This window comes from Cyphomyrmex costatus, unplaced genomic scaffold (genome assembly GCF_001594065.2).
Source record: "Cyphomyrmex costatus isolate MS0001 unplaced genomic scaffold, Ccosl1.0 scaffold75, whole genome shotgun sequence".
Lineage (NCBI taxonomy): Eukaryota > Metazoa > Arthropoda > Insecta > Hymenoptera > Formicidae > Cyphomyrmex > Cyphomyrmex costatus.
The window spans coordinates 1,333,339-1,355,694 of record NW_017280322.1 but is presented as its reverse complement, the minus strand read 5'-3'; the positions used below and the strand labels follow the sequence as shown (position 1 = coordinate 1,355,694).

The following is a 22,356-nucleotide window of genomic DNA, read 5'->3' as shown; positions in this document are numbered from 1 at the left end:
CAATCATAAATTGACGTTGAAAAGGAGGCTATTTTATAATAACAGTTAGCCTATTTAGGATCTACCGTGGAAAATTCGAAAATTATTTATACAATTATTTTTACAGAAAATTATCTTTATTACGGAATATATAAGATATAAACTTTTTTCTAGTGCTGTTATTAAAATTTTTTTAAATTTTTATTTGGTCGTTCGGAAAGTTCAATTTTCTAGCTCAAAATTGTATATAACATTTTCGTAAAAAATGAACCAAATTTAAATTTAAAAAGGGATTTTAAAACTTGAAATCTCTACTTTCAAAAGATTACTATACTTTTTGAGTTTCTATAAGTTTGGTAATTTTTACAAAGACTACCAGCTGAAAAAGATGAAAATTTTTCTTTCTACTTTATGGATCTTTCACGACCCCCGAAAAAAATTTGCGAAATCTATCGCTTGAAGCTTTCGCTACAAAATTATTTTTTAAAAATGTTCCTACGATTTTTCGTTCCTAAAAATTATCCGCGAATTACTAAGTAAAAAAAAAAGATTTAATTTTGATTTTAATTGATCATAACTCCGGTAAAAATTATTGTACCGCGATTAACAAATTAGATTCTTAAAGCTGAAATTTTGCTCTATCAAATGGTATATAATCGCTAATTTTTTAAACATACAATATACTATTTTGAGCTTGAAAATTTGAAATAAACTTTCCAAACAACCTGATATACTTCTATCTTGTTCGATACGTGCTTGTTCTTTCGTTTTTATTCGAATTATTATTTTCCTTGAAATCGACATTTACGTGTGCGACCGCCGGAAATTTAAGTCTATCGGATCTGACGGAGGATATTCGGCGATGGGAAAGTCCGTTGATGTACATCAACGGTTTGTTTCGTCGCGTCGGTTCGTTTCTCATGATCAGCGTGGACATACGCGGGCTCGCAACGTTGTTCTCTTATTTTCCCCGAGTGTCCCGCGGTAACCGGCAGCAACATTGTTTTTCTCTTGCTCTGCTTCCCCTCTCGCACTCCGCTTCCCTCGCTCTTTCGCCATCTATCTGACGACTGGCTTTTGGGATTCCTTTTTTAATACTCGGACACACCGAGGACCTTTTACCACGGACACGTAGGGGCCCTCTTGTAATGACTGCAACGCTCCAATGCACTCGGCGTCCGGAGCTGCATAACCGGATGCTACAGCGGACGCGTAGGATGCATCTTGCAGCGCATCCATCTATCGCCTGCTGAATCTCGTTGACATTTCATTTTCGATGTTGCAAGACTGGAAATACATTTGTCGTGCTTTGTTGAAAATAATAAATAGCAAATAAATATATAAAATTATGACTAGGATCGCATCGAAATGTAAAACAGTATATATGATAATTTAATTTTACCATTTTGATTATTTTTTTACATATTATAATTTTAACTTATAATTTTATCTATTGCAATATTTGCTTTTGTGCGAAATCTGACAATTGATATTCAGTAGTAATATAGTTGATCCTTTATACGACTAATATAAGTGAAAATTCGTAAGCGTTTGTCTCGATCCATTAGTTCTCCCGGACATGGCCAATAACTCGTTGACAAGAACGGTAATCTCTTCGGAGAGATCGAGAATCATCTAGTCAAATACTGACGGGAGGAGCGTTAAATCAGGGAAAACCTAGGGACACTCGTTTTGGGTCTTGGGGTTGCCTGGAAGACAAATGTCAGCGGAACATGCGGGGAGCTTGGCTCTCGGCCTCTCTTATGCGTGGAGATGCACGGTCTGCGGCGGTAAATCAAGGGTGGTGATATTAAAAGGCCGCTTATACGCGAAAACATAAGATTTATTTCTGTTGGAGAGGAATGCGCGCGCGAGAAGGAGCGGGATAAAGGCGGTTCGTTTCGTCGAACGAGTGAATGCACGAGGAGCGAAAGGAAGGCCAGATGAGAGAAAGACGGATTATATACGGAACGAATTTTTCCTGACTCGTACGTACGTGCGCGAATAGAAAGACGAGAGTAGAGAATTCAGGCAAGATAAAGCTGCATACGCATCCATGAACGAATGACAATGTCTGTCACTGAATGGTTCGGACAATATTGCAATATAAGAAGTGAAGCAGAGCAGCAGACTGGACAGAATGTGTAAAATATAAATCGCAAAAAATACAATATCAAAGTAAATATAAATTTCAAAAAGATGCGTGATTTATACATTAAAAAAATACATTTTAATAAATATTTGTTTGAATAGTTTTAAATAAACATATATAATTATACCATACAAAAATGATTTTGATTTAATTATTATTTTTTATTAAGTACATATTTATTTACTGCAAATAAATGTTTACTTATTATTATTAACTGTTCAAAGAAATATGTATTTAGATGTAGTAAATATTTTTTTTAGTGAATATAGCTGATTTCTTGAATACTTTTTTTATTTGAAGTCATTGTACTTATTATCATATGCATTGCATATCTTGCATTATTTTTTTAAACGGAATTATGGTACGATTCTAAAATAAAGGAAGTACAGCTTGTTCTTTCATATTTAATGAATTGTATTAATGGATCATATCGAAATGTCTTAGTTTTATTTACATTTCTTCTTATTTATATTTTCTTCTTGCATTATTATCATCCGGTTCTCGGATTTGTGTCCGCGTAATGATTCATTTTCTTTTGTAAGGACTGGCCCACTATCGGGCGAGATTCGGTCGTCTCGGTTGATTAAGGCCATCCACAATGATGCTGTCACTAGGTTCGTTCGTGCATAGAACAGGACATTATGCACCGGTATCAAACAATAAGTTGCCGACCACAATGACTGAGCCAAGTCGAGCCAGACTGTTTTTCCTCCGTCGAACGATCTGTGTAGCTCCTTCGTTCGGACCTTGCCGCTGCTGTACCAACGCCTTCGTTAATTCTTTCGCTACTGAAGTCGACTAACAATTCACCGTGACTGTTCTCCGTATGTCAGCTATAATTGCTCAAGTATAACTGACATTCCTGAGCTCGCCAAACTCGCACGTTTTTGTTCATAGTTCTCCGCGTTCTTGGTTTTTTTCATTTGCACATAAATGAAGACGTATGATTCAAACTCTTGGAAATACGTCAGCCTTAATTCTATGCCGATGGTGTGATTTTTCCGAACATTTTCGTGCGCAGTTATGTGTCCGGTGCGTTGTATCCCTACACATCGTCCAAAGGTAGAAAAGTTCGCAACCGAATCCTGTTTTCCTCCTCCATCTCTCCGCGATCTCCGGGGAGCAATAATCGTTGCGGGGCGGAAAAATTTCGCGACAGAAGTTAAACAAAGCCTCGAAGCAGAAATAAAAAAGCGGGGACGTGGACCAGAGAGAACGAAAAGAGAGAGACAGAGAAACGTAGGGACATAGAAACCGGGGGGTTTCCCAGCGTCGACCGTAATAAGGGTGACCACCTCCCTCCGCGACTACGTTCGCTCCTGCCGTGCGGCGTTCCTCTGTTCTACTGTTTGAACAAGGCTCATAATTAATACGCGCATTCGCTTCTGGAAAACGCGCGCCCGGGGTGCTCGGGGAGAAAGGGACATTTTTAAACTACGGTTTCGGACAGTCGCCTTTCTGCAAAGCGCGTCGATACCTCGTGAGTTCTCCGAGGGCTGCTCCGATGTATCTCTCATATTTTTTATCTCGTTTTAAGGTTCCTTTTACGAAGCAAATTCAGGATATTGTCCTCTGTATTTTTGTTGACAAATCCGTTGCTGTGGATTTAAATTTAATCCTGACATACACGGTAACAACGGATTGTTATTTAATATTTTTAATCTGTAGTTTTAATCCTGAGAGAGAGAGAGAGAGTGTGTGAGTGTGTATTTTTCTTTTTTTCAAATTTATATTATTTGCAGAATCTGAATGTTTAGAAATTATTCTTTAATTGATCTGATCTTCAAGATCGTATCTCCATAGAGTAATAAAATTAATAATTCGTAATTTTTTAATCGAATTATATTTGATTTATATATCCATAATTTTTTTTTCTTTCGCATCACATATCAAATAGTATGTAAATTCAAAAAGATTTCCGTCTATTCCCGTGGTAGAATCACATGACAGTGTACCTGGTTCGCTTCGCGAGAGATATCCGTCTTTAAGAGCATTATCTGGATGGTCGTCGTCGGCTAGGGGGATGGCAAAAACCATCCGCCCCCTTGTGGTATGTGAAAAATGATGCACAACCCCGTCCCCTAAACATCACCTCCGGAAAGTCCCGAAGGAAACGTTCGCCGTCGTCGTCGTTCTCGTTGTCGTCTTTCTGGTTCGTAATCCGTGAGATTGTGTGTCACAGACGGGTTCGCATTATCGAGAACGTTTAACTCGCTCGCAGCTATAATACTGAGACTATTTGGAATTTTTCGAGTGGACTTGGTCCATGTAACAGAAACACATACATTTTATAAAAATTTCTTTCTAATAATAATTATTGCGTTACGCAAGATATCGTAAAGAAATCTATTAGTTGAATAAAATCAACGATGAGTTATACTTGTGCGAATAAGAATATTTAATAATTATATAAAAATAGAATATTATTTTGAAAAATACTTACAGATTTGTAGGATAAATTTCAAAGTTTATATATTATTTCATTTACGAGACGCGCTTGAATTATTTACTGTAACGCGACGATATCGTTTCTAGTTTAATAGTTATCTAATATTTTCGTTTATATTTCTTGATTTCAGATACGCAGAGATCTACTCGAGAACGCCACCGACAGGTATCCAGAACGCGTCGCTTCTTTGCGAGGAGCATAAAGGATTACTGCACGCGCCCAGAATTAATAACGAACTGTAAGTATAAACCGCTGTGTATTTCCCAGAAAATATACTTGTTCGAAATACATGTTGCACGCCTCGTTACACTCGCGCGCGATGCCTGCAGAGGAGAATCGTATTTCGGGAGGGAAATAAAGTCAATCGCTTGAGGGACACGGAGAGTATGGCTCTCCGAGGTTTCGGGTATTTTTCCTTGGCGGGAATTTCTCGAAGGACACTATATTATAAAGCGAAAGTGCGTGACCTCCTGGCACGCCTTTCTCTCCTTCTCCATGTCTCCGCTCTCGTTCCTCGGCCCCCGTGACGTGATGGATACGCGAAAATGTCACTCGCACGCCCCCGGGGCCAACGCGCCATCCAACATCCCCCGACCATTATGCTAAACCATTGTCCACTATCTGCCTAAGATAGCCGGCGGCTTAAGTCGTCCGCTTTTCCATCGTCTCAGTGAGACCGTTAAAAAATCATTTTTGCCATCTTCTCCCCTCCTCCCTTCCTCTCGCGAGGGCGATTCTCGTATCTATCGGGAATATCACGGATATTTGCTGTTTTCTTCCGTGAGTTATCATATCGTTATATTTACGTGTATTTGAAAGAGCGATTGATTTGAGATATGATGTAATGTGTTATGAATCTGTTGAAGCGACAAAAAGTAGGATCGCTCAAACTTTTTCATAGTATATTTTTTGATTTTTGACAAATAATTTAAATAAATGTATTTTGATATTATACCTTAATCTCTCTTTCATCCTGTATTTAGTATTTCTTATACTTATAACACTTACAAAGAAACGTTCTCAAGTAATTTTGTAACAATGCCAAATTTTATAGATTTTTTACTGAGGTAAAAAATATATGTTAAAAAGCAAAATTTACTGATTATTAAAATAATATAAAATTTTGTTATGAGAGAGAGATTTAGACTTGAGAACTTTTTTTTATTATATTTACCGATGTTTATATCATTTTTTATGTATCAAAGATGACATCATGATTATTTAGGTTGAAGATGTAAAAATGAGAGAGAGGGAGGGAGGAAGAGAGAGAAAGGGAGAAATTCGTGAAACGCTGCGTAGTCTGGCTAGTATATATTTTTTCTACTTCGATTTCTCCCCTCTTCTCCTTTCATCGTCTCTCCTCGATGCATCTACCATTATTCGGGCGTTAGGCAAATACACAGGAGAGACGACAAGCTCGTCCGCGCGTTTTTGCCCCCGTGAAAATTCAAATGAGACCGCGCGGCATATTGCGCTGAATCGAAATTAATGTCGCGCAACTAATTATCGGTCGAGTCATCATCGTTTCGTACCGTTTGGGTTTCTCTTTCGCTTTCGTATTGCGAGTCTGGTTGCTGTATAATCGTTCATCGTTCTACCGAGGGACAAACGATCGCGCCAATTACCGTTTATATCATATGGTCGTCTTAATCAAGCTTGATTGATCGATCATTCATATAAATACGTCTGTCATTGTGCGTTTTTTATCAAATATCTTTTATCAATCATTGTGAGATGTAAATTGCAAAGAGCGAATAAGTCTAGACTGCTGAAATGCTTGTTTACACGTTGCAATTTATATTAAATGAATGTTTATGATTGTACAACTTTTATCCGTTTAATAATAAATTACGATTGTATATCTCGACCTAATCTCTCTCAGCCCTACTCCGAGAATAGACAGTTTCGAAATTATGGATATTAATAGCGTAGCAGTTCGCGAAATATTATTGATTGCGTACTAACGCGAGATTCTCTCGCGATACGAGGTTCAGGAACCATGCCAGGATCGAGCGAACAATTGCAAGGGCAAAAAGCTGGAGCCGTGGTACAGCAAGAAATTTCTAATTTGCGGTATAATTAAGGGAGACGATGCAAAAAGCATTACGGATTCTACGGCGTTGTCGGAAAATCGCAAATTCCATCTTGCAAATACGGCTCTCGTCCAATCGTGCTTTCTCTCTTTCTCTCTCTCTCTTTGCATGTTTCTACAGTTACTTTGTAATATATTTGTATCGCAAGTTTTGTTGTACTAGTTCACTTCTTGATCAGAATTACAACGGAGTATTATTTTATTGTTACAGATACACTATAGTAACTGAGGAGGAATGGTTGAAGCTCATGCAATTTTACGAGGTTGACTATCCCATTACCATAAAGAAGACTGGCGATGACTATTACACGAATCCCGGTGAGTATAAATCCTTTTATAATACCAGAAATAAAGGATGCGATAGATTATACATTGGATTATTCGCGATACAGTCCGTAAACGATGGTTTTAGCTGTGACACTTTTAAATATCATGATGTACCGTTGTATATAAATATACTATTTTCGGCTTCGTGATATTTTATTGTTGAACGATTTCCCCGCACGTGCATAAAATATTCACAGATAATAATCATGATATAAAAGTTGCGCTGGATCGCATTTAGCGATTTATCTTGTACAGATAGACGGAGAAGGTACGTGTGTGCCGCTACCATGAGCTTCCTACTCCGCCTCTTTCCCAACCTAACCCAAGGAATAATGCCAGAAGACATTAGCCACCGATTTACATAAAACCCCCTTCCGTCCTTCCCATCTTCTCAGTTGGCTTCTCCTCCAGGCCCCAAAGTGTCTCATTATAATTAAGAAGTATCCTGAAAATTAACTGGCAGAAAAAGCAACGCTACGTTGGGGATACGATGGGTGAGACGGCCGTAAATGGCCCTCTCAAAAGTTTCTCACCCCCCGTTTCACGCGATGTGTTGTTCCAGAGTATTGACTTCTTTATTTCGTTGATCACAATCTTTTTTTTTTTTTTAAAGAAATTTTGAGTATTTGATAATTATTTGTTTCGCTGTAGAATCCGTGTAATTATTTGTATAAACATTGAATGAAGAATGGAATTAAATTCAAATGAAAGACTCAATCGATAAAACAAAAAATGCAATGGTTAAAGGGCTAGTGAGCCAAGCTTGGTTATCGTAAAATAATAATAAATGACCAATTATTAAAAACGATATAATAAACATTTAGAACATCCTGTCTGACAATTAAAATTCTTAACGCAAAAATTTGTTTTTGTATTGATTTATATTCTGTATCTAGTATCATCAAAAATAGAGTGTGCGCTTTGAGGAGCGATCAAGATTCATTCAAGTTCTTCGGGCACGTGTCGCTTCCTCAGACGAGCGATCCTTGTCGGTTGTCTGGCAGGCAAATTGGGTTCCGACGGTAACACCCGGGGGACCGGTGATGCGAGAAGGGGTACGACGCTCACGTCCTGCCTCGTGCTGGCCGCCGTGCGGCGTTTATCGTGTGCGCGAAGGATCTCTAAACATCCCATTGTCTTGTCCGTCTTTCGGTCGCGAGTACGCCACCTTTTTTTCCGGGGCATTTGTCAAGGCGCTCCTTCGGTTCGTTTCGGACGACGGCAAGCTACGCGGCCGCCGCCGTCGTTGCCGCCGACAACAACATCTGAATTGCAAAGACCTCACCTCTCGTTGACGGCGAATCGAATGGCCGGTATCATGGTCGGGATACTGACAAGTCCGCCGTTTAAATGGAGATGTCGAGAATTAAACGATGATTTTTGTGGCCGTGCAAATGTCGAACTAATGGTACATATTCTTGTCAACGTTAACCGTGATGGTTGTCTAATTACGTATAGTATCTTGAGAATTGATACAAGAGAAAAATTTAACATTTAAAATTTATGAAAAATTATAAAATATATCGTTTATATTATATTTGATATATTTCACAAGTGTAGCTCCCCTAGGATTTTCGTTGAATCATCTTCACTTCTCGATGTCTAGTATTCAAGAACGCGAAGCGAGGAGGAATTATGTATAAACGGGCGATCTAACTTATTTTGAGAACGCGCTTTGCGGATAGGAAGGGCCTCGGGGTGATCGCGAAAGGGAGAGGGACGGATTGCCAAGCGCAAAAAATGAGGGGTTGCTTTTGGTGACTGATACGGCCCTGACTAACGAGTCCTGCCCGGTCGTGCTACTCTTAAAGCCTCCAAGGATTCCCTTTTCCTGCTTTCTTTCTCCCCCTTCTGTCCACCGTCTCCCTCGATCGTGGAGGCACATTAGGCACCGTCCAACCTCGTATCAATCACCCGACTACCCCCGACATCTCCGTCGCAGACCGTCCGCTCGCAAGTTGACAGAACCGGAGGTGACGCGATTGAATACCACCCTCTGTGCTTCGTTGCTCCTCCGATGAGCTCGATGACGATGGCGATGCTGGAAAACCTAAACGGAGAGAAAGAAACGTTGCCTCGTTTGTTAACGCCTCGACAAAGCAAAGGACCGGTCCTTGTCTTAATGTGAGACATCTTATTCACTAGTTAGATCTCGACATCTCCATCTAATCAAAAATGATCGGATGTAAGATATTTAAGCTAAGTGGTGTATGAATTAATGTAGGTATGATAGAATATTTATTCTATGATTCGTAAGGTCCGCTTTAAGCGCAAAGTAAATCTTATGAATTATGGGTTTTTGTTGTTGTTTTGGACACTTCAATTGGAAATCTAAACTCATATCGCGTATTTTGTCAAATTTAATTTGTCAAATTTTATATATATATATATATATAGAGATCCTCAACATTTACAGAAAATACAAATTAAAGAATGAGATTCCTTTTCGAATCACGTATCGACAATTATGTAACTCGCGTCTCGCGCGATTACATCTTCCGGGAAACAGCTTTACACGCCAGATGAAATTGATTCTAGAAATGTAAGCGGCGCGTTGCTGCTCGCTGTTTCGTTTCTCCGAAACGTCGCTCGTAAATATCGCTTAGGCGCCAGGCGGTATCACAAATCAGGCGTGTCGTAGGTACGGCACTGGTTGTATCGCAAAACCAATGACGAACGAGTGAGCGAGACCAAGAAAACCGTGCACGCGGGGCAGACAGACGGGGGCAGAAACCGGCGCGGCGGCGGCAGTAGCGGTGGCGGTGGCGGTAGCGGTAGGAGAGACCGGCCTCGAATTAATATTCGGACGGCGATTTAGATTTAGAACACGAATTTGCTGATTAGTTCCCTCCCCGAGAATGCGGTCGCCTACGTTGCAGCGGACCGTCCGTCCTTCTATAAACGTGCGGCTAGGGTGGCGGGGGCTGGGACGGACCTGGATTCGAGATTTAGTTTCCTGAGGGGGTTGAACTTACCAAGGGGTCAAACGATTCAGGAGAGACATTTGTTAGCCCCCTGTCCCCACCCTGCGACAAGTGCGCCGGACATGTCTTAATATATACATCCGCTGACCAATGAACATGCCCTTATGAGCCACGGTGCCGTGCGGTTAAAGTCGCTGCACCATAATGGATACTGACTTCTACCCGGAATTTTTTCGCTCAAGAACTTACAGTTCCGAGATACGTCGACGTTAGAGCGGCAGGCAGAGCCGTTTGATTAAGAGTTTATTACTACCTCACCCTCACCGATCGCGCTTTCACCGAACAGAAACAGGGAAAGTAATCCTGATCAATGATGTGTTAATATCAATATATCGAATGAAGTAACTATTTCACTTACCGTATGTACGTGGTTGTTATAAAATTAGAAATCAGGGAAATGTTAAGGAAATTGAAAACTGTCACAGGAAAATCGGGGAAAAATTAGGAAATTTTGCAAAATTTTTTAGAAAATTAAGAATTCATGGCTTTAAAGAAGTTTAATATGTATTCATTACATTATGCAATTTTTAAATACTATCGATTCAAGAGTTACATGCAAACAGTATCAGTATAACATTAATAATAACTTACATTAATGTGTTTAAATTTCTCCTTTAACAAAATATTTGACAATTTCTAAAAATTAGGACAAAAAAAATATGAAATATTATTGAAAGTATAAGGAAAAATCATAAAATTTTGTCTGGGAATCAGGGAAAGGTATAGAATTTTAGGAATTTATGACAACCTTGATTTATTAAAAGAGGAAACAATTCTATACTTAACTTCAAGCACTTTGCTACAATTTAATTATTTTAATTAATGCATCAGCCTAACTATTTCTTCGTTTGTACTACTTATTTCATTTCACTCTGAACGAAGATAGAAAATTCATTTTTGGTCAACACGACGATTGCGTAGGTACTTTCTTTTTTATAACAGCCAATGTAGATAAGAAAAGGGAGGCTTAGCGAAAAACATTAGCGTGCGGGAAACGGAAAAAGCAGCGTTTTCGCGTAATCGCGCAGGAAACGAGCAAAGTCGGGCAGGACAAATTTTGCAGGGACGAATTAGCGGATCCTGCTGCTAGGTCTCTCGAAACGCTCTCCCTCGTTGCTTCTGTTATCCCGAAGGAGATCCCCACTTGTCCGTGGACCTACGGGGGGTCCTTTTCCTCCAGGATTAAATGGAGCGCTTAGATGACCGATGCTCGTCCTCCGGCAGCAGTGGAGTGTGCGAAGCGCGATGGTAGGATGGAGAACGGGGACGGAGGAGTTGGGTGGAAAACAAGATAAAACAAGGATAAGGCTCGCTCTCAGCTCCCCTCTTCCAACTTCGGTAGGACGCATCTTCCGATCTACCGTCACAAGGAGATCCTCGATAATCTGGAGGTGTCTAATCGTCTATATCGCTTGATTTAAACCGCCGCGCCGCGTTAGTCTGCCGTTCAAGTTTGTCCTCTCGCATCACAGAAAGTTTTTAAGTATATATACTCTTTCGCGTGTATTCCAACCGTTGTTTATTGTAAAAGAGATAAAACGAAATGACTTGATGCAGTAAAATATTAACACTGTTCTATTTATCATCGTTAATTTATCATCGCGCTGCGTGACAATTTTTCCAACTGAAAATTATTATACTTTCGCGTTCTTTTGCGAGTAATTTGAGAAACGAGTTCTAAACACACGCATCAAGGAAAACCGGAGCTCGTTAGTTATGGTTGACACACCTTATTGCGTGTTCGTTGCTCCGAATCCAGCGATTTGCAAAGTAAAGGCGGAACATCTCGCATTTAATTAACGAATTCGTTGATCATCGCGGGGTACTTCATTTGCGAGCGTCGCAAAAGGCAACGTTTCTCTCGATCTCCGCTTCGCAGGGTGACAATCGCATTTTGCGGATTTTGGCAGAGACGCGCGTAATGCCATCGAGTGCCCTCGTTGCTGCCGGCTCGGTGTCATCCTGTAAGAGGATTAGATCTCGACTTTGTTGTGGCTCTCGAAGACGTTCGTTAGCGAAATCATTATTACCACGTCGATCTTCCTCCACTACCACGATGTCGATGCTGTGCACTGAAGACGCCTGCACCGAGTCACGTTTGAGAGATTCGTTGATTTTAGTTGCCAATTACTGGCGCTTGCTAACGGGCGAATTAATAAAAAAAAAATTAGGAGCACTCGGTTAAAGATCAGAAGCTGCATTCTACTTCTTATCATTTTTTTATGTAACGGATTTAGGTACTGTATTTCATTATATTTAATTAATAGCATTGCTGTATAATATATTACACAGCTTTTTAGCATTATATTAAACACACAACTACTACTAGTTGTTGCTAAATTCAATTAATTTAATAATACAGTTGACAAAACACAAAGTCATTATTTACTTACTGGGGTGAACACAGTTCTTTCCTTTCTCCCGGAAATTCCGAAGAATTCGAAACATATTTCGAGAAGGGTGAACGGTTCTCGTCGTCGAGTCACGACGGTTAGGGGAGAACATCAATCTTTCATTCACGGGGTGACTCGGGAGTTATGAATGAAAGTCGTTCAGCCCTTTTAATATAATAGCAAACTCGGTGTCTTTTCGCTTAACGCGCTTTCGATTTTGATCGAAGAGTTGAGGGCGACTCGTGCATTTTTCTTGACTCCGAATAATTCAAGATCAGTATACTTACACTTTTTTCCATTGCAAAGATTTTATTCTTTTATTTGATTTTAGGAATCAATTATAATTAAACAGATACATAAATAATCTACTTGTAGGAAAATTCTGAGAAGAGATTCAAATCCCTTGATAGCGATCCGTAGTATCAATATCTTATTTCGATTAAGCTCTCGAATGTTAGAGCCCCTATTTCGTTTCACGATTCTTCTCCATCCACTTACTGTTCGCACGAAATGACCTCATCCTACCGATTCGTCTACTTATTTCAATGTATCTGTGATCACAGTGTAATTACTTTCCTTGATCGATTATCATCAATCGGCCGAAGTGTGATTAGCACGTTGTTTAGTAGGTGGGGCACTTGTTCGAATCGTCTTTATCAAAAAAAAAGCTTGCTTGACATTTTAATTAAATATATCTAATTGAATAAAGTCTTTTTCTCTAACTATTTACGTAATATTATAATTTACGTAATTATTAAATTTTAATTATCAAATTTTATAAAAAGAAAGAATTGAAAGTTAAAAAACCATCTTCCTGCTATATGCAATCAAATTTTTTATTCGCAAAGCTAATACAAATTTTTGTATTAAAATAATATTTAGGATGACACATGATGTTAAAAAAATTTGATATTTTGTAACAAATGAAAATTAGAATTATGTCGATCAAGTATCATTCACATTTCGAGGATATGATTGCGGTATAATTTGACAATCATATCTATCGTTTGTCAAAAGTTTTACAATTCTAAGAGTTCTTAGCGCCGGCCGTTTAATCGGGTCTAAATAAAATCCAAAGGCATCTGACTCTTCGTCGGAACTCCCGAAACTTCTTCCGATATCGTGTAAGTTTCTGCTCCGTTTCGTTTATGGTTTGATTGCTCTTCGATGGCACTTTAGGGAAATACACTAGACCTCCTCCGCATTGCCCTTTAGTCTTATACAAAGCATCGGACTTTCGTGTATTATTTGCCAGTAAAATCATCCCTTTGTTGATTTGCTTATCTCTTGAAACGCTTGTATGAGAATCCATTTATATTTCTGCACAGTACTTTTATGATGAAAAGCTGAGTTTATGTGAACAGAATGTATAATAATTAGCCGTATCTTTGATTCTGCGAGAGATTGTCCGTTCTCGATCGGCTGGAAAAGTGCGACCAGCATTCTCGATAGGCAGACTGCTGTTTGTAGTACGTCGGAAGAGATTTGCATTCGCGACCCTACGAATCTCTCATTAGCTTAAGCTTCTCGTATTTCCGATTAAACCCGATAGCAAACGATCCTATCGCACGGATATCCCCGCGCCGACGGGTAATTAGGAATTCGACGGGAGGACCTTCGAATTCATTTGGCGTGCGGGCCCTTCCGTCCTATCCTTCGTTACCGTTACGGGAAATTAGTTCGCCGCTGCGTGAACGAACGTCCGTCGTTTTCAATCTGCCCTCGCGCTCGCGGCGACGATCAACATTTATTCTCGTTTGCGAAATCTCTCGCCGCGAGGGAAAGTATATCGAACGAGATGCTTCGCGTTAATCTCCTTGACTCGTTAATGGGCAAATGGCTTCTTACAATGTTCTCTTATTGGCTGCTATGAGTCGGTAATTAGCGGTAACGCGGGGGTGGACGCGAATTCGCATTCAACCGGGGGATCACGATTCCTCCCCTCACGTTTCCCACCGCTGGAAAACTGTCTGAACATGACGTAACGCTCTGAGAGTAACGCTCGGATACGAGCTTTGGCTCCGGACCGGCCGAAGCGCTTTTTGTGCTGTCCGGCCAGCAACAATGGCCGCTTCTTACACCACCCTGGTCACCGTATATTATTAATTACTGTATTAATCTCACCGGCCGTAAGCAATCTATTATACATGGGATAAGAGCCACCACCGACATCACTGTGCCACCCACCCACCCGCCCGGCGCGCACCCTCTAACTTGACTTTCTAACTGCCGGCCCGGTCCTCTCTCGACGAGGGATCGACGAGGCCAACGAAATCTGACCCCCGGGGGTGTTAATAGCGGCGTCGCGTCGCGCCGGACTGCGTCAAGTTTAAGTTCTATAGTATTGTTGCAAAGCTCGCGCTTTCTTATATTGGTGCATTGCGACATTTTCGAGGCAACGTATACTTCATATAATTGCTTACGAAAAAAATGCTCCACTTTGCGTATTATTATATTATTTAAGTTATTATATTTTTATGGATAAATCTTATGAGATTGTTAAGATTTTAAGGAGAGGAAGAAGAAGCTAACATGATTTATATTGTGACAAATGTAAGAATACCTAGAAAATTTGAAGAAAACTTTAAAGAAATAATAGATATTTGCAACCATAATATTCATCAGTTTGAAATGCTTAAAACGTCACGAAAGTGCGTCTCCTATTGTTTCAGGCCCTTGCGCAGCTTGCATGTTAGCGAAGGTTGAACAGGAACGTCTGGAAAGTTTGAAGTACGATAGAGCAACAATTTACGTTAAATGTATCGATGAAAACGAAGAATCTAAGATAGACAACAATGATTATGAGGTAACGCAAGAATATCTTCAATCGATTAGATATTTGTTTAATAAATTGTATATGAATAAAGATTATTTTTATTGACATAAGATAATCATGCGATTATAATGACAATTTAAAAATTTGCTATATATTACTGAATGATCGTAACTTCGGTGTTCATTATGCTTGTCTCAGCGCCGAGACACTACCGTGTTTCCTGATACAATAACGTACAATTTTTATGATATAATATGATTTATATCACGATTCATTAATCATTGTAATAAAATCATAATGTTCTTTTTTCTTATGTACGATATATTTAATAGAGATTGAAAATTTCATATTGTATATACACACACACACACACACACACACACACACACACGCACACACACATATATATATGTATGTACGTATGTATATGTATGAACGAATTATACTGGCTCGTTCGGACGAGAAAAGAATTTTGTTAATGGGCCGACGTGCCGAGTCATCGAGTGTCCTGGAAGCGGTCGTCTTTCCAGATTAATTTTAACCGATAACGGCGAGTTGATGCCATCTCACGCATTTCACGATGTAATAAGTATTATTACGTCTCTGTTCGAAGTGACCTTAAGAATTATCTGCTTCCTTTTACGCAGCTCGCTTTTGATTCACGTTGATTTAGAAATAATTGTGGAGAATTGCGCCTATATATGACTAACTAAACTTTCTTTTCTAATATTTTTTTATATGTGGAAATATTCAATAGATAAACAATTGTTGTTAAAGATTTATGAACAAAAGATTTTTATTCTTATAAAATATTCTTTTATAGAAGAGTTATTTAAACGTGCCTTTTACCGATCGAATATTTCGAACGTTTGTTACAGGTAGTGACAAAAAAGCCGAAGGTGGTGAAGGCGCGTCCTTCACGAACTAGGAGAAAATTAAAAGGATCTCACGAACTTAAAGTGTCTTCTGAGATTACTTTGAAAGAACTTAAAGTAATGGTAAGTGTTCTTGTTAATACATTTAGTTATAACGCCGATTTAATCTCAACTATTTCACAAGACAAAATACACGAGAGGTACAATTATGGCAATACATTTCAAATTTTGGATAAATTTTGAACGTATATATGTGTTTTGCAGAAAACCGCATCCGATATAAATTTAGAAGAATCTAAAAATTATGAAAAGAATCATTAGGGACAATTGTTCGCGGAGCGCGATAATCTCGCGAAAAAAATCGGAAAAAGTTCATCCGATATCTTGATCTGTTTGCGCTCGTCACCTGCCGAAACGGACTCGGGATAATCAATCAATTTGCGGCGCAAGTATTTTACGGCGCGGTCTTATTGTTCGAACCGAAATGGGAAGAGCTGCGTTTGCCCGAAGCCGGCCGCCACCCCTCGGCCTGACTATCTCGGTCCGGTCGTCTGTTCCCCGACTCGTGCTGGACGAAAGAGTAGTAAAGCGTAGTTATGGCTGGTTAGCATATGCTCGGGCTCCGGCAGTGTGCTTAAACTATTAAGCGTATTTATATTGCGAGGCCGTAGCCATCTCCTCCTCTTCCTCCCTCTTCTTTCTGGCGGAGCCACTGGCAAAAACCCGAAAGAGCATAAACCTCGCGCTAATAACAGGTCTCCAACTTCTCCACTCCACTTCACTCCACTTCGCTCCACTCAACCTTCCATTTGACTCTTTCTCCCGGCTCGATCTCTCTTCATTTCGCGTATCTCTTTCTCTCTCTCTCTGTCTCACGCGCGATACTCCTCTATCTATTCACTGAGCTCTCCTTCGGGCTCGAATTTTTGTTCGTGCCTCTTTCACCCCATGGAACACACGTCCCCTTTTAATACCCGCCCGCGAGAGAGGCTGTCGGCGTCAATGGAAATACCGAGACCCGGTCACTCCTTCTCATTCACTGTCGCTTCTTTTTTTTTATAGCTTTGTGTTTTTCGATTTAATTTCGTCTCTCACTCGACGACAACGTCAACAATCATTCAAAATAAATCATTCGATCGACCGAAATCGTGCTTTAGCTACTATAACTCATGAGAATGAAATTTTATTAGTAATGTTAAGGGAAAAAAATGATATACTTTGAAAGCGCGCAAAAGTTTTTACTCTCTTGGAAAATCTCACGGCGTCACGATTCAAGGGTGTCACTGTTTGCGGATTGGTTCTCGCGTTTGACAAAAATGCGACCGAGTCACGCCGCGCGCTCGTTGTCTTTTTTACTTTTGTGCAAAAAGATCGCCAATAAAAATGTTTGAGTTTCATGGTCGAATGCAGTTATGTCGCGGAGTTAGCGGGCAAGCAAATCGGGACAATAGCGGCTGTCGTTGATCTTCGCCAGCGCGCGGGCAAGCTTTACGTAATCGCGGTGTAACGCCTATGAAGTGATCGTCTGTAAATATTACTTTCCAGCACATTCCGTGTCACCAGTTCCATTTTTTCCCTCGGTACCGCTCGATCGCCTTTCTTACTCTCATTGCGCCGTGGCATGGACGCAATGGCATCGGAACGAAAAAACGTTCGTCCACGCGGATAGCTCGTTCACGGAAAAATGACGGCCGACAAAAACGTCGCCGAACGGCCGCGCCGGATTTTTCACGGATAGATTGGAAAGCAAATCGTAGAAGTCGTTGAAAAGAGAGAGGAGATTGCTAGAGAGCTCACGTTATCAATTTGCAGATGTCGAGATTATATCCACACGAGGTAATCCGTCGCGGTTTCGGCTCTCGACGTAGCGCGACGCGACTATCAGGATCCGTAAATATCAAAAGTTCCTCAACCCCGAGGCAATTTGGCCTCCTGCCGCCACTTCGCAACCTTGTTAAACCCACCTCTATTTATCGCGCTCGTTGAGCGCCTTCCTTTAACGAGGAAGCCTCGAGGTTCTTTGACCCTGACCATCTCTTCTTGTTCTTCTCGTTCTCTTCGTTCTCTTCTCTTCGTTGTATGAAGTCCAGTAGACATTTACGACATATGAGGATTGGTTTTGACGTAACTTACACTCTCGATCTCCGGTAAGATCTAGCGACAACAATATCCGCTACGACCTATGCCTTCGTTGTTTCAGCAGGGAATAATTATAAAATAGAATTTATTTTCTTCATATAAAGCTCAAGAAGGAGACTTGGTTTACAAATTTTATTTTTACATCAGTCATCCATTTGTCATACCTTTCTCATGCACACTCCCAATTTAATTCTTTATTACACTACTTCCCAGCAGGAAATAATTTGACGAAAAGTGATTGTTGTATGCCTAAGTATACGTACAATCGTGCGTGTGCTCATAATTGCCTTTTTGTACACGATGTCCGCCCTTTAGTTGCTTTCCGGCGCCCTCGTGATGCCTCTCCTTTCTCCTCCTGGGCTCCTTTGCTCGGCTCGGTTCAGTTCGACTCGGCGATCGTAAAACAGAAACCGAGCTACACGTTCTCGCACCGACGCCGAGGACAGGCCAGCGGCGTGGCGCAAGCTATCCCTCCACACAACATTACGCGGGTTCCACAAATTAAGCAATTACCGGAGCTCACGCTCGTCTCGCGCACTCTTCCACTTCTAGAATCTCAAATAGCCCCTTTCGTTTTTCCGCACGGCCGCAAACTTCGTTCTACGAGTACTTTCGCGTTCGTGTATTGAAATATATTTTAAATGTCTTCGGGCGGCGCGTAGTTAATTCTGATGGGAAATACAGAAGCGTAATACGAAATACATATTGGTTTTTTAATAAAAATTTATTTTTCTGGAAAGTTTAATTATATTACGATCGATCGATGTCTATTAGAAATCGACAAAGACGTTTTTTAAAATAAAATTATTACTCGATTTGATTGCATAAATGAATAAAAGTCGGTGCACAAACCTTTACATAATGCGTAAATCGTAAGAAAATCGACCAATCAGAATCTTTTATTTTACGGAAGAGAAGGAAGTGAAAAACTTTAGTTCATTTTCCTATGCATTGTTCGTTATGTGTTATGCAAGACTCCTGTCCTTAGATAAGACATTTTTGTTTTGCTTCAGACGATGCAAATTTGTGGGGCTGGACCATACGATCAACACATAATGCTAGGAGAACACGAACTCATTGATGATAGTCTCAGCTTAGCTGCACTCGGTATATTTCCTGGAGCTCTACTTACCTTAAAGGTAAGTTTCGATTTAAATTATGCTTTATTTTGCTTCTTTTTCTTATTTTTCTATAATTATTAATTTATTTTTTATATCTTATAAATGATATAAAGAATATATTACACACAAATTAATTAGATTAAATATAGAGAAATAAAAGTTACTGACGAAACGATCGCCATCGAAATAATGAATCTAAAAATTGCGGATTTTTGAAAACCTAGAGAAATCTTTTTTGTAAAATTATCTGTATAATTAAAATATAAAAATTTAAGAATATATAGCACACAAATGTTTCTAAGCGTCCTCGAGATCAATCAAGCGTGCACTTGTGAAGTTTACGTTATAAATCTGCTTTCACGTGCAATAGCATACATTGATACATGTAGATCTCTTCGTTAAATAGAAGTACTCAGGATTCTACTTTATCGTATTTAATGTTTTACGATCCGACGCGGCGCCTCGATGGTTCGCTACGACGTCTTGATTGTCGTTACAACGATACGTTTGTTCCGCCCGACTAGCGGACAGTGACAAACAGATGCAATTTAGATTTAAGATCTAGCCACTGTTTCCCTTAAGTTCGAGACAATGGATAAGTAACCAGGACCGGCAATGGCTTCTCAGATAACGACGCCAAGACCGGCGTTTTCACGCCGGGATTAGCCGAAAATGCCTTATTTGAGATTGGAAGTGTTAATTGTAGCCCTCTTAGCCTTGGGAGAGTAAAGTCGTTAGAAATTGCAGCTCTTATCCGCAAACTTGTACTCCGACAAATCGGTACTAACTCCGCCTGTATATAAGTACAAACAAATTTTAAATGAAAAATTTTACATTATTTCCGTACTCTTAGCTGATAAATTGTAAGAAAATTTACTTCTATAATTTATGGAACTACTAGTTATTGTTAATTTGCTATATTGCTAGTCAGGTATCCGATTTGCGATTTATATACGTGAGAAATTTGCGACAATGATATCGCGACCATACGTTTATCCGTGCCACGTTGTTTTCGCACTCCTCATGCGGAACGCTGTTCAACCCTCGCGGGTTTTTGCCGAGAACAGCCGTCTGTGGAACGGCGTCGCGGAGAAAAATTCTCAGTGCTCTCTCGTTCGGCGGAATAATTCCAGGATTCCAACACATTCCTCGGTTCACAGTCGACTGACTTTATGAAAGCAATCGGTGAGCTAAGCTAGCAAACGTTCAGCACAGCGACAGAGTCTCAAAACCGTTAACCTAAGTCGCGCTAGTCTACGTTCGGGAAGAACAAAGAGGGCAGGGGGAGGGGGAGAGAGAGGAAGAGAGAGAGAGAGGAAGAGAAGGAGACGCGGCCTCCTCGCTGGACTGGTTCACCGGTTGCGGTTGTACTAGCTGCGAATTCTAATTGCTGTCTTGCCTCGGAGAATCCAGTTTAGTCAACCTGCCGACGTTTCTACCGATTGAAACGCTCCGATGGGTTTTGCGGTTTTCAGAAAAATTTCTTCCCGCATCCCATCGCGTTGATTACCGTCGACGTGACAAAGTTTTACGACAAATGGTTTATCATTCTGTTTTTTTTTTTTTTTAGTAATTTAAATCTCATTGAATCGGTCATAATAAAAATGTTTGACTCTCACTGTACGTTTTGTTCTCACACGGATCTTGCAATTGACGTGATTGCCCCGGAATTCTATATTGTATGAAATAGCAAGGAACTGTCGATTCCCGTGGTCGGAATATAACGACGGTGATAAATCCCGAGGCATGTCTAGCTGCTTTTAACTATCGTTAACCATAACGTGACTGAAAAGTACATAACGGGCGGGTAATTATTTGCGGTTATACGAATAACCGTGGGCCGACTCCCGATGTGCAAGAAGCTCCCTCGAGAACGAGATTGTTTCGCGAAATCTTCCGTCGTAAAATCCGCTCGTTCACCGTACGACGAACTTAATGCGACTCAAAAGCATAATCGCATAAACCGGAGTTAGGTTGTTCCGATCGGCCGTGCTCGTGCTTGCTTAAATCATATCGCTTATAGGAAAGATCGACTACCTTACGTTCTGTTCAGTTTGTAATTGTCCAAGTTACTTAATTTCGGGGTACATGTACGCGTAAAAAAATAATTGAAACTCCAGAAAATTTTATTTCGTTATTTGATCTAATTTTTCTAAAAAAAAAAAGTCGTAAAAGTAAGATTCATTGGAAGCGGCGGAAATTGAATTTTTCCACTCTTCTTAGGCTCAATTTTTCATTATCAATTTTTCATTAACTTATGGTTTAAATTTAACCCCACTTGATGTAAAAATTCATTTTTTTACTATAGTTAATTTAAACTAATAGTTTTGTAATAGTAACTTGAAAAATTATTCATAAAGCTATCAGTTAATTACTGATTAACCACGTAGATAAAGAAATAGAATTTTTACATTATTATCAGGTTAAACCTAGTCTAGCCATATGTTAATCAGTAGATGAAAATCCGGACTTTAAACCTGTCTCATGATATCAGACGATATATCGGAATTGTCAGATACTCTATTCGCGGCGGATAGACTGAATTAAAGCGTTTCAGGCAAGGTTAGTCCTTGATTTTGCTACCGGTCCACGCACAATGATCAGGATGACTTGCGGCGTAGATCGGTGATCGAGTGTCTCGCGAGATATCAGCTACCGCTCCGTCATCATCCGTGCAATAATTCAAGGTCGTCGGAGTACAAAGTTAATATATCTTGCCACGTATCTACATTATATCACTACCTTTTTTTTTTTCGGCCGATCCGGTTGACCGAAGGAGATCAACGACATTACGTCGCGCGAGGTCGATCGTCTTACTCTTTTCTTTTATGTCACTTTCGCTCTCCCTACCATTCCCTTTCCACCATCCGGTTTGTATGCGCGCTTTTATGAGCACGTTACACATCATGATTAATCGATCTTTCTTCGTCGCAAATGGACCTCTCTTCCAAGTAGTCATTGTATTCGGTTTTGGTTGCGCCATGTGCCGCGTGAATATTGTAGCTTTCGAAGCTCAACTGTAAATTGCTACTGGGAATGAACGTTCGAAATTCTTGAAGCAGCTTGACG

At 40.1% G+C, this 22,356-nt stretch overlaps 1 protein-coding gene across 2 annotated transcripts in view; it reads left to right on the top strand.

The window, feature by feature from the left end:
• LOC108781009 (ubiquitin carboxyl-terminal hydrolase 48) overlaps positions 1-22,356 on the top strand; it is a 54,663-nt gene that overhangs the window by 15,172 nt on the left and 17,135 nt on the right. For both annotated transcript variants that reach the window (XM_018548868.1, XM_018548869.1), the window contains 5 exons: positions 4,711-4,818; positions 6,884-6,990; positions 15,049-15,182; positions 16,031-16,150; positions 19,180-19,305. In XM_018548868.1, coding sequence (XP_018404370.1) covers positions 4,711-4,818; positions 6,884-6,990; positions 15,049-15,182; positions 16,031-16,150; positions 19,180-19,305 — 595 coding nt within the window. The remainder of the gene's footprint in view (positions 1-4,710; positions 4,819-6,883; positions 6,991-15,048; positions 15,183-16,030; positions 16,151-19,179; positions 19,306-22,356) is intronic.